This window comes from Trachymyrmex septentrionalis, unplaced genomic scaffold (assembly GCF_001594115.1).
Source record: "Trachymyrmex septentrionalis isolate Tsep2-gDNA-1 unplaced genomic scaffold, Tsep1.0 scaffold312, whole genome shotgun sequence".
Classification (NCBI taxonomy): Eukaryota; Metazoa; Arthropoda; class Insecta; order Hymenoptera; family Formicidae; genus Trachymyrmex; species Trachymyrmex septentrionalis.
Window position 1 is genome coordinate 302,020 of NW_017305477.1, and position 11,041 is coordinate 313,060.

At 33.7% G+C, this 11,041-nt stretch overlaps 2 protein-coding genes across 3 annotated transcripts in view; one reads left to right on the forward strand and one right to left on the reverse strand.

The window, feature by feature from the left end:
* LOC108749766 (cysteine sulfinic acid decarboxylase) overlaps nucleotides 1–823 on the reverse strand; it is a 7,859-nt gene extending 7,036 nt beyond the window's left edge. The window contains exon 1 of the mRNA XM_018488699.1: nucleotides 314–823. Within this exon, the coding sequence (XP_018344201.1) occupies nucleotides 314–589 (276 nt within the window). The 5' untranslated portion in view covers nucleotides 590–823. The remainder of the gene's footprint in view (nucleotides 1–313) is intronic.
* A 4,323-nt stretch (nucleotides 824–5,146) lies between these two features.
* Nucleotides 5,147–11,041, forward strand: part of LOC108749785 (DNA-directed RNA polymerase, mitochondrial) — a 6,364-nt gene continuing 469 nt past the window's right edge. The window contains exons 1-8 of one of the 2 annotated variants that reach the window (XM_018488749.1): nucleotides 5,147–5,450; nucleotides 5,856–5,969; nucleotides 6,309–6,511; nucleotides 6,680–6,870; nucleotides 6,949–7,331; nucleotides 7,756–10,129; nucleotides 10,568–10,739; nucleotides 10,815–10,918. In XM_018488749.1, coding sequence (XP_018344251.1) covers nucleotides 5,321–5,450; nucleotides 5,856–5,969; nucleotides 6,309–6,511; nucleotides 6,680–6,870; nucleotides 6,949–7,331; nucleotides 7,756–10,129; nucleotides 10,568–10,739; nucleotides 10,815–10,918 — 3,671 coding nt within the window. In that variant the 5' untranslated portion in view covers nucleotides 5,147–5,320. Of the gene's footprint in view, nucleotides 5,451–5,855; nucleotides 5,970–6,308; nucleotides 6,512–6,679; nucleotides 6,871–6,948; nucleotides 7,332–7,755; nucleotides 10,130–10,567; nucleotides 10,740–10,814; nucleotides 10,919–11,041 lie in introns of those variants that run through there. The other variant, XM_018488750.1, reaches the window with a different exon arrangement.

Sequence of the window (11,041 nt, forward strand, 5' to 3'; positions counted from 1 at the left end):
TATATATATATATATTGTTAATATAAATTAAAAACTTAATTTACATGTGTATAAATTATTAATATAAATAACACACACACACACACACACATAAAATACAGTAAAAATAGACTAACGTTCTACTTTATAATAAAATGCTAAGTCTTTTCTCTTTTAATGCGCAGCCTTTTTTTCTATTTATATTTAACAAATCTACATGCAAAACACTCCATCATATACTCACATTTGCAAAACTCGCATTGTTTCATTCAATTAGAATTATCGCGATCAAATCAATAAATAAATAAATATGGGTGCTCTCTTGAAAGCTTACCTGGAACACGGCACGCTGCAGCACAAGCTCGAAAAAGTCCCTGAAGAGTTTCTCGTGAGCGTCCCGACGCGGCATACTGCGGAAATCCTGTTTCTCGACTCCTTGTCGTTCTTCGGTGCCGTTAACGAGACCCGGCAGATTCTGGGTCGACAAGAGATTCGCTTGTGGACGTTCCTCGGACATCTTCCGCCACGCGGATTCTGCGGATGGACCGGCTCTTTCGTGTTTCATTCGCAACGACATCTCGTCGTTGGAGGTATCCTCATTAGCGGGCATATCTGTCAAGCGCTGCCAGTCGGTCTGGACCTGCAGCGACGAGAACGGTTTCCTTTATATGTTATGTATTAACGCCGTCAATCAAGGACGTCTCCCTCCAGTTCTTTCCCGCGGTGCGTTTCCGCCTGCGTTTTCGTTCGAGTTTCGCGGGCATTGCGGGCCCGCAATTACTTCAATTCGGTTCGGAGAAATGGAAGTCGGGGAATCCCCGGAAAGGAAGTTGCCAGGCGATTTCCTAGGCTAATTTGTGTTGAGCTCATCAGTAAAGATAATTGCCAAACTGTGACTCATCCGGGTTATCAAACTTCTTGGATCCGAGGATAAATAAACGCCTATGTCAAAAATACCCATGCACTTTAATAAAAAATATGGTAATTAATCATAATTGATTTTCACTCCATAATTTCCTTACCAAGAAGTACCGAGCGATCATTAATAATTATTTCTATTTTTTAAATTAATATTATATTTCTTGTGTAAAAGATATGATTCCAAAGAACATACCAAGTCAAGAGAAATTCAAAATGACTTTATCGTGAAATTTAAAAATAATGATTTTTGGATACAAAAATTGAGTGTTTATTGACGTAAAGAATAAAAATAGTCATTTTTTTTTACTTTTTGTGTGTTCCTTGAGAAATTTTATTTTTCAACATAAAAAACAAGTCCAATAATTCGCATCACTCGGCTATCTTCGTTTTCTCTCGGATTCAAAAATCTTAATTCTATTTGAATCTCTTTCTTCCCTTTCTTCCTAAATAAAATTCTGACTATACTTTTAATATTAACTGTGCAATGTTTGCAGTTATAGTATCTTTATTTAAAGCTAACATAATTGAACAATTTTTTTTATTTTAAAGATCAAAATTCAGGAAATAAGACAGTGTAATTCAAAATTGTGTAAAGTTGTGGAAAACATTTATTACAAACAATGTTTCATAACACAATTGAAAAAATGTTCAGGTCCACGGGACCAGCGATTATCAATTGGGGTTAATAAGCCGCGACAATTAACGGGGTAATTGGTATTAAATATTCATTTATAACATCAATAGGAGGCCGTGCAACAATATCGCGATCTCCCGTGACCGTGACGGGGAAAAGTGGAACCTTCAAGTCGTGTTAAATGCCTCCTCCCGCGCGCGTGTTGCAAAATAACAATAGCTCTCCCATTTGCGTTTTTGTTTAGCGAACCCCGTTCTCGTTCTGTGTGCAAAGAGTCAAGGACGAGCGCGCATTCACAATTAGTAAAACGAGTTTAGAATCGCGGTTACTTTATCGAGATGCTCATGAATTACAGAGGATAAAGCCTAATATGCAATGTGTTCTTTTTGTTTCTTACTTTTTATCACTTTAGGTCAACGGTGATGCTTAACAAACGCTTTAAAGCATTCTTTGATTAATCAATTAGAAAAGTTCTTTCTTCTAATTAATAAATCGAGCGCTTTAAAGCATTCTTAGTGAGAGTGACTACACTTTTTGCTTCTTACCTTTTTGGGTAGCGAGCATTATTGTTACAAGTGCTTTTGAATAATTCTTTAATCAATCTCCATTTGTAAAATTCTTTGTTCTGATTAGTCAATTAAATGCTTCAAAGCATTTATAATGAAATTTTAACCATATTATTTGCCTCGTTGCTATTATTCTATTTTTTCATTTTTAGAACTTCGGAACCTAATTATAAATGATTGACCGATTCAACATCAATCGGCTAATCATTTCTAGCCAGAAAGAGATAAGAACTAGTAATAACCCAACCATAATTAGTAATAACTATAATATATTAATACTGTAACTAGTAATAATCTAAGCAAAAAAATAAGTCACAAATCATTTTAATGTTAAAATAAATTCTTAAATATAGTTAATAATTAAAAATTATTATTATTTAGGAAGCATCAATATTTAATTAAAAAATCGTTAATAAATGAAAATAATTGATAATCATTAATAATTGAAAATCATCAATAATTGAAGTGACTTCGTAATTACTTTTAAAGTCATTTTGATATCATTTTAATGTCATATAATGACTTTATGTTTTGCTTGGGAAGATACACGATTGTTAATAAATGGTTACAAAAAATGAAAAAAATCAAGAAACAGACAGCAAAAAGCATTTTAAATGCTAGAAGGCGACTTTTTTCGTGAGGCGGGAGAAGGAAAGTCCACTTTCCGTTAGGCTTTCCAATCGATGATTCATCCTGCTTGACGTCACTATATCTGTAATTTCAATGTAACTGCTACATTTTCACACTTCTCTAATGTTAAATAAAAAAATCTATAATGTACTATACGTACTTAATTTTCTTACAGGATGTATGACCCCGATTCGATTCGTTAAACGTCGCGCATTTATACAGCCAAGAATTTATTTTTGCGTCAGCAAACGTTATCTTCTTATTTTTTTTAAAGTAAAAAAAAATACTCTACAATATTCTTGATGCATATGAACGACACGTGTGCGACCTTTCAGAAGATGAAGAAGTTTAACGTAATCGGCCTGCAAGCAATAAATATTGTGAATCATAATTATTTGTTTTTTTTAGAGTTAAAGTTTAAATTACTTCAACAATGGGATAAAAGTTTCAGGACTCAGTTCGTATCAATCTCGATTTCGCTGCAATTTCTGTCTGTTGAATTCTTTTTTTTTATAAATAAAGTACTGAATTATGAAATATCATACATATATTTCCTAAATTGAAAAATATTTTCATATTATTTTTACAATTTTATTGTAAGTTTTTCTTATAACATTACATACAGATTTGAATATTTTGATATTTTTGTGTTAAATTTATTGAAGGTTGTATATCTTAGATTTTAATAAGATAGTTTTGTGTTATTTTTTAAATTTTATGAGAAAAATCTGTAATAAAATGGAAAATTTAATACAAAATTATTTTATTAAAATATTTTTAATTTTTTTTTGTTCTATTCATGCTAATGAGTTTAATTGAATAAAAATTGAAAATATTTAAAACAATTGAGGAGATGGGCGGAATAAAGGCAGTTTTACTTAGGTCCTTTTTCCGGCAATTAGCTTTTTCATGTAATATTGATCGTAATAGAAAAGTAGTGTAACATGTAACTTCTTAAAGACATTATATAAATTCATTTGATATTGTACCCATTTGTGTATAATAAAAAAGTAATAAGTAACATTTTAATTTTTATTAATATCAAGATTTTCTAATTAGGCCTTTATTTCGCCCATCCCCTCACTTATATACTTGAATATTTTTCTCATTTTATAATAATTTTAAAAAATTTAAATTAAAGAAATTTAAATTAAAACTTATATGAATTTAAAATTTACTTGAATTTCAATCTTTGAAAATTTCGGATTGTTTAAATATCAATAAAAGTTTAAAATGTAAAGCTCGTTCGCTTTTATTCCCGCTTTATCATAGAACGTAGATTGTCGTAGACAAAGAAAAATTCATAGAAATCATTATATCCACAGTTACACTGATAAATAAAGAATTGTCGCCGTAAAATTGCGTAAAATTAGATCATGTTTATATATAATATATAGATCACAAAAACTAAACATGCATGCGCAGATTTATCATGGTCAGCAAGAAGAAGGAGACAATTAAAGAGCTAGCCTAAGTCAGAAAAAGTAAAAATAATTATATTAGATTGAGTAAAAAGTCATCGCGTATTTTTTAGCTCAAAGTTGTATATATACAATATCTTCGTCAATAATGAATGAAATTCAAATTTAAAAAAAGGGTTTTAAAGCTTGAAATCTCTACTTTTAAAAGCTTATCACATTTTTTAAGTTTATATGAGTTTGATAATTTTTACATACCAAAAACTACGAGCTGAAAAAGACGAAAAATTTTCTTCTCACTTTGTGGATTTGTAACGTGTCCAAAACGAATTTGAGAAAATTTTCGATTACCTATCGTGAAAGCTTGATACTTTCCCTACAAAATCGTTTTTTTTAAATATTCCTACGACTTTTGATTACTGAGTTATCGCGGATTAAATAAAAGAATTATTTTGACTTTAATTGCTCATAACTCCATTAAAAATTGTCGTATCGTATAATTTAAAAAAGAGATTTTTAAAGCTGAAACTTTACTCTATTAAGATATATTTATATTGTTGGTAAGAAAGTAATTGCGATTTTTACTGATAGATGTCTTTTAAAAAAACGCGATGACTTTTTACTTAACCTAATATTTTTCTATCACTGTAATTTAATTTTAATTCACAGATTTCTAGATAAATCTCGAGTATTTTAAACTCGGTTTAATTTATACTATTTATTTTTATTTAATTCTTTACTAAACTCAAATTATAAAAAAGTATAAGTAAAACTTTTAAAATTAATCTATAATTATAAATTTAATTTATATTGCTAGAAATAACATACAAGAATAATTTCTTTTTTGTTGGCAATAATGATATGAGTGACGAATCTGGAGTGTCTTCTTGCATTCTCTGTATTACCTACACAGAAGTGAGATAGATAACTTTTAACATGAGAATAAACGAGAGATCCGAGAAAGTGCAGAAAGTGTAAGTCGTGCAAGAGCAAGATGGCTGCCGTATTTCTTTCTAGGCACTCCTGGCTCCTCCTGCGCGCCTCGTGCTTTATTATCATTTATTATGGCGATTTATAAATGAAGTTAGGTTAACGTATCGCGCCGATTAGTGCCGACACTGTCATCGGAATCCTCGACAATCGATGACTCACGTCACGCGACCATCGTAAGAATGCTCAACTTTCTGAGGATCCGTGTCGTCTCGATGCAGAAAGCACGTATCACGTCAACCCGACCGGTGACCCAGAGCCGGGCGCGACTATGTTCGTTCTGCAACTTCCATCATCTGAGCCCACCCCGTGGTACGTAAACGCGTGTCCGGATCTCTTATTTATGAATGATTGTGAATAACACGCTGTCGTCTTGCAAATTTCATTCTTCCTCATCTCATTGTAGCCTTTACCTCTTTACAACTTTGTTTTTCTGGTATCAATCATAATGAAAAAATTGTATGCTTCATAGTCGTGGTATTCCACTCTGATTTGTTTCTGCATTAATTATCATAAAGCAACGATGTCATGCATAGTGGCTTCAACTAATTTTTTTTCTCTAGTTATTGCTGTATACATATATATTTGTAGCTTAAAATATTTTAGATGCTGTAGATGGACCTTTTCAAGGTAGTGGAAGATTACATAAGGATTGAATGAGACTGAATCCTATTCTTATATCTAAACCTTATAATAACTTATTTTATATACTTTCAGCAGCGAGATGTACAGTGATTCGATGTTATGCAACAACCGATACAGTGAAACTACACGTTTCCTTGCAAAAAAAAATCAAACGTCGCGTGAAGAAATATGCAGAATTATTGGAAGGTATAGCAATATAACATAAAAACATCTATCTAATATAAAGAGTAACATGTATTAATATGAAAAATAAAATATGAAAGTAAGCAGTTAATCTTGATGACACTCGTTATAAAAAGTACAACATCTAAACAATTTCTTTATGAATAACTATATTTTGTTTGATACAACTGTAAGTATTCTTTGTGACATAACTCCTTCCCATAGTTTTAAATCAGAAAGATTTTTGCAACAAGGATAGAGTGCCATATAATTAAAAATGAAAAAAAAATGATGACATATGTCAGAAATCATTAATCTGACAATTAGCGAATAATAAATTATTTTTTATTGTTACCATATTAGTAACAAATCAGAGCACCAACAACAGGAAAGCAGCAGTGAGTAGGTTGAGTTCTACCCAGATGTCCATCCTGGTTGATCAGCCTAATATTACACTAGACAAACTGCACAAGATCCCTAATTTTCATGTTAAGAAGGAGAAGATTACGACACAAAAGAAGGACACCAATGAAAAGATTGGATTTAAAAAGGATTTAGTTCATATGGTAATTTTACGATAATTCGCTTCTAAGAAGAAGGGATAATTTTTTGGAATCTGAAAAAATTATGTAATATACATTTCTGAATAAAAATAACAAATATTGATATAAAAAATATAATTTAAATATTATAGTATTCAAATTGCAAAAATCAAACTGGCGTATTGATTTTAGGATGACAAAACGGACGATATACATTATGCCATATCTAAAGAATTTGAGGGGCAATTAGATGATACATCCGCAGTTGTGGAGAATCTAAAAGAGTCTGGCGTAAGCGATCAAACTACGTTGATTAAAGATTCTTCTTTTCTGAATATACTGCAGGGTGACAAAAACGAAGAAAATAATCAAGATGATATACTGCAAGTTATAACATTTATAAGAGATATCTATAAGAGAGGAGATTCTTTACTTTAACCATGCAAAATTCGTTTTTACAGTGTGCAGATTCCAAAATGTGAGTCTTCAACTTCGTATGCTAAAATTCCTTTTACAAATGAGCCAGGTTTGTTGGAGAATCATCTTTTCGATCACAATCTAATTTCTCAGATATTGGCGCATATTGACGTTTATATACAAATCAACATGTCGCATAAGGCCTTCAAATTGCTCACGTCCAATAAAAATCATCTTAAGAAATGCAAAGTCTCGCCCGCCCCGCTTTACAATCTGCTCTTAAAAACCCATATTTCTAATGCGCATGTGGAAAAAGCATTTGAAATCTACAGAACATTAAAGGAGGATTCTATCCAGCCGAATTGTGAGACGTATGCTCTCATGTTCGAGATAATCGGAAGGATAAAAAACCAGGTGAAAAGAGCAGGTAAATTAATATGGCTTTTAATAATAAAATGAGAAAAAAGCTCAAATTAAAAAAAATATATTAAGATTGGTAAATTTAAAAAAATCAAGCAGTTTTTGAAAAACTATTTAAAGTGAAAATTTCATAACTTTAAGGAAATATAATAAAACCAATTTTTTATTAAATAAGATTTTTTATAAAATTAACATCATTGATAATTTTTTTAAGTAAATCCAAAAATTTTTTAAATGGTTCGAGATTTTTTTAGTTATTGTATATATAACGATTTATCTAGTATTTAAAATAATCTAGATTTTAGGGAAGTTAGGTTTCTATAATTCTATGTGATTTGCAGAGATTTTGTAAATAATGAACTCAATGAAATTATTTAAAGCACAAATATTCTCGTAATATTTCTATAATTTGAATGTGACTCTTTTTGCAGAAAACGCGGCTAAAGTGATGGCAGATATGAACCACAATGGCATCTCTTTTGATCAAATAATTAACACATCGTTAAATACAACGCAACGCAACGCCATTCTTCATTGTATGAAATTATTAGATCTTAATTATTGTGCACAGCCTCAAGCCACTGATACTTCATACAACTGCAATCTACTGAGGGATCTGACGACGAATAATAACTGGCAGAGCCCGGCAAAAGGAGTAGTGACCATGGACGAGTTGCGGGATATGATGAATATGCAGGTCGACATAGAGAAGCAGTGTACAATGGATGTAAAGACCGTCGCGTTGTTCACTGGAGATCCCGAAGTTAAACAGCAAGCTATCAAACGGATCGCGGAATGGGAAAAAACCTGGAAATCGACTGTAGCCGAGGCTTTCGAGAGGAATCTGACTTATCTGAAACAGAAGGAGACAAAGATGAAGAACGATTTAAAGTCCTTGTATCCATTTCTGCAAGTATTACCCAAGGAAGAGTATATCAACGCGATAATGAAAGAAATCAGCCAGCTGACTAAATTCTCCGAGGGATTCAGTTATACTATGACGTATCTTTATCTAACACTGGGACAATATATTTATAAGAGGTACGAGTTTCAGCGAAAGATGAAGGATGGTGTCATAGACAATTCTATTCAGATTTACAAGAAGTATTTGGAGTGGTATATGAAGAAGAATCCTGCGGACAGGATCAGCAACGGGCGCATCAAATGGCAGCAACTCATCAATGATGCTCAAAAGTCTGGTGTGTGCTATGAGCTATCGGTGCCAGAGTGGTCTCATAACACTATGATGAACGTAGGCAAATTTCTGTACAACATCATCGTGAACGACGTGAAAATCTCACACGTATCTAAGCCTGGTGCGCCCGAGCGACAGATACCCGCATTCTACCTGCTCTTCAGGCTCCACTCCAACAAGTTTTTCATGGAAGAGATCAAGCCTCATCCTCAATTACACAGGTTTTACAAGGACTTACATTCAGAGACACTCTCTTTTGAGACAATTTTGTTGCCGACGTTCTGTCCGCCTCGTCCTTGGGTCAACGTAAACACCGGTGGTTATCTGTTCTCCAAGGCGGCGTTTGTTCGCGATTTTTACATGAAATCATCACACCTACTGAGAAATACGCCGACAAAACAACTGTATCCAGCATTCGACAGTTTGAATCAACTCGGTTCGATTCCGTGGAGAATTAACGTACCTATGTTGGATATCTTGATTCAGATCTTCAGGGATGGTGGCTCAAAAGAGCTGAATGTACCTCAACCATCCACAGTAATTCCATCTTCGACGGATATCATCTCGAGCGAAACAAATAAGAATCCTAAACAGATAATGAAGCTGCTGTTTCAATTCAAACGTAAGAAAAACGAGATGCACTCGCTATGGTGCGATTGTCTTTATAAATTATCTCTCGCAAATCACTTCAGAGACAAGGTATTCTGGATGCCGCATAATTTGGACTTTAGAGGTAGGGCGTACCCAGTGTCGCCTAATCTGACCCATCTCAGCTCGGACTTAGGCCGCTCTATTCTCATGTTCGCTCAGGGTAAGCCTTTGGGTTCTAGTGGTCTGGATTGGCTGAAGATTCATGCAATAAACATGTCCGGTTTGAAGAAGAGAGAACCGATGCACAAACGGTTAGAGTTCGCAAATGAGATATTGGACCTGATTGTGGACAGCGCGAGAAATCCTCTGACGGGAAAGATGTGGTGGACCAAGGCCGATGAACCATGGCAAACGTTGGCGACATGCAAAGAGATAGATAACGCTCTCCAATCCCCAAATGTGAAGGAGTACATCTGCCGGCTTCCTATTCATCAAGACGGTAGCTGCAACGGTTTGCAGCATTACGCTGCGCTCGGGAGAGATCTAATAGGAGCGAAGAGCGTGAATTTGTATCCTTCGGACAGGCCACAGGACGTGTACAGTGTCGTCGCTAGTATGGTTGACGAGTACAGGAAGATCGACGCGGATGCTGGTAATAGAATAGCTCAGGCCTTAGAAGGACACGTCAGTAGGAAGGTCATGAAACAGACTGTAATGACTACAGTGTATGGCGTGACGAAGTTTGGCGCCAGGCTACAAATCGCCAGGCAGCTCAGCGATTTGGAGGATTTTGATCAGCAGTATGTTTGGAACGGCAGCATGTATCTGACTCAAAAGACATTCATGTCTCTTCAGAGTATGTTTGAGAGCGCGAAGGAGATACAGAACTGGTTCACGGATTGCGCCCGCGCTATCACGATCAGATGCAATCAGTATGTGCAATGGGTGACGCCGTTGGGTTTTACGGTCATGCAACCCTATTTCAAGCATAAGTCAAGTAACTTGAAATTCAAGATCAAGTGAGGACACTAACTTGGTTATACATTTCACCGCATGTTTACATATTTCTCGCATTTGTCTCTTCTATATATAAGTACAGACCAAAAGTTTAAAAACATTTTTATAAAATTGACATTCTTGGGATTATTTATTCAAATATTTATAACAACGTATTTTGAAAATTTATTGTAAAAAAACATTGTTTTGGATATTTAAGTAATTCCAAAAAAGTTGATTTAAAAAATGTTTACAAACTTTTAAATCGAATATAAGATTTAGAAAACGTGAAAATTTTTATTTCTAAATTATATCAATTCTCAGAAGTTTATTGAATTATTCTGTATATCTCTCACATTTCCTTTTATATAATGGATATCGTTATATAAATTATCTATATAATTATGTAGGTTATATAGATTACATAAATAAAATATACGTAATACAAATATCATTTACAGGAAACTGGACACAGTAAAGCAAAAGAATGCCTTCGCGCCGAATTTTGTCCACTCGTTGGACTCCTCCCACATGATGTTAACGAGCTTGTATTGTGAACAGGCGGGGATCACATTTATGTCAGTGCATGATTGTTTCTGGACGCACCCTAGCACGGTGGATATTATGAACAGAGTAATAATCATCACAAAGACATAATCAACAAACACTTTCAGACAAAGCCGTAATGCACAATGTCTCACTTTTCAGATTTGCCGGGAGCAATTCATCGCGCTTCACAGTGAGCCCATTCTCGAAAATTTGTCCGAATTCTTTTGTAAGAACTATGGAAAGCACATTGCGAACAATAAGGGGTGAGTTCTTTGCAATTTCTTGAATAATAAAAAATGTATGGATCTCAAGAATCTAAAAAAATAAGAGGCAAAAAAAAATAATAGATGCGTTATATATTAAGAGTCTGATTTTAGGGATGTGAA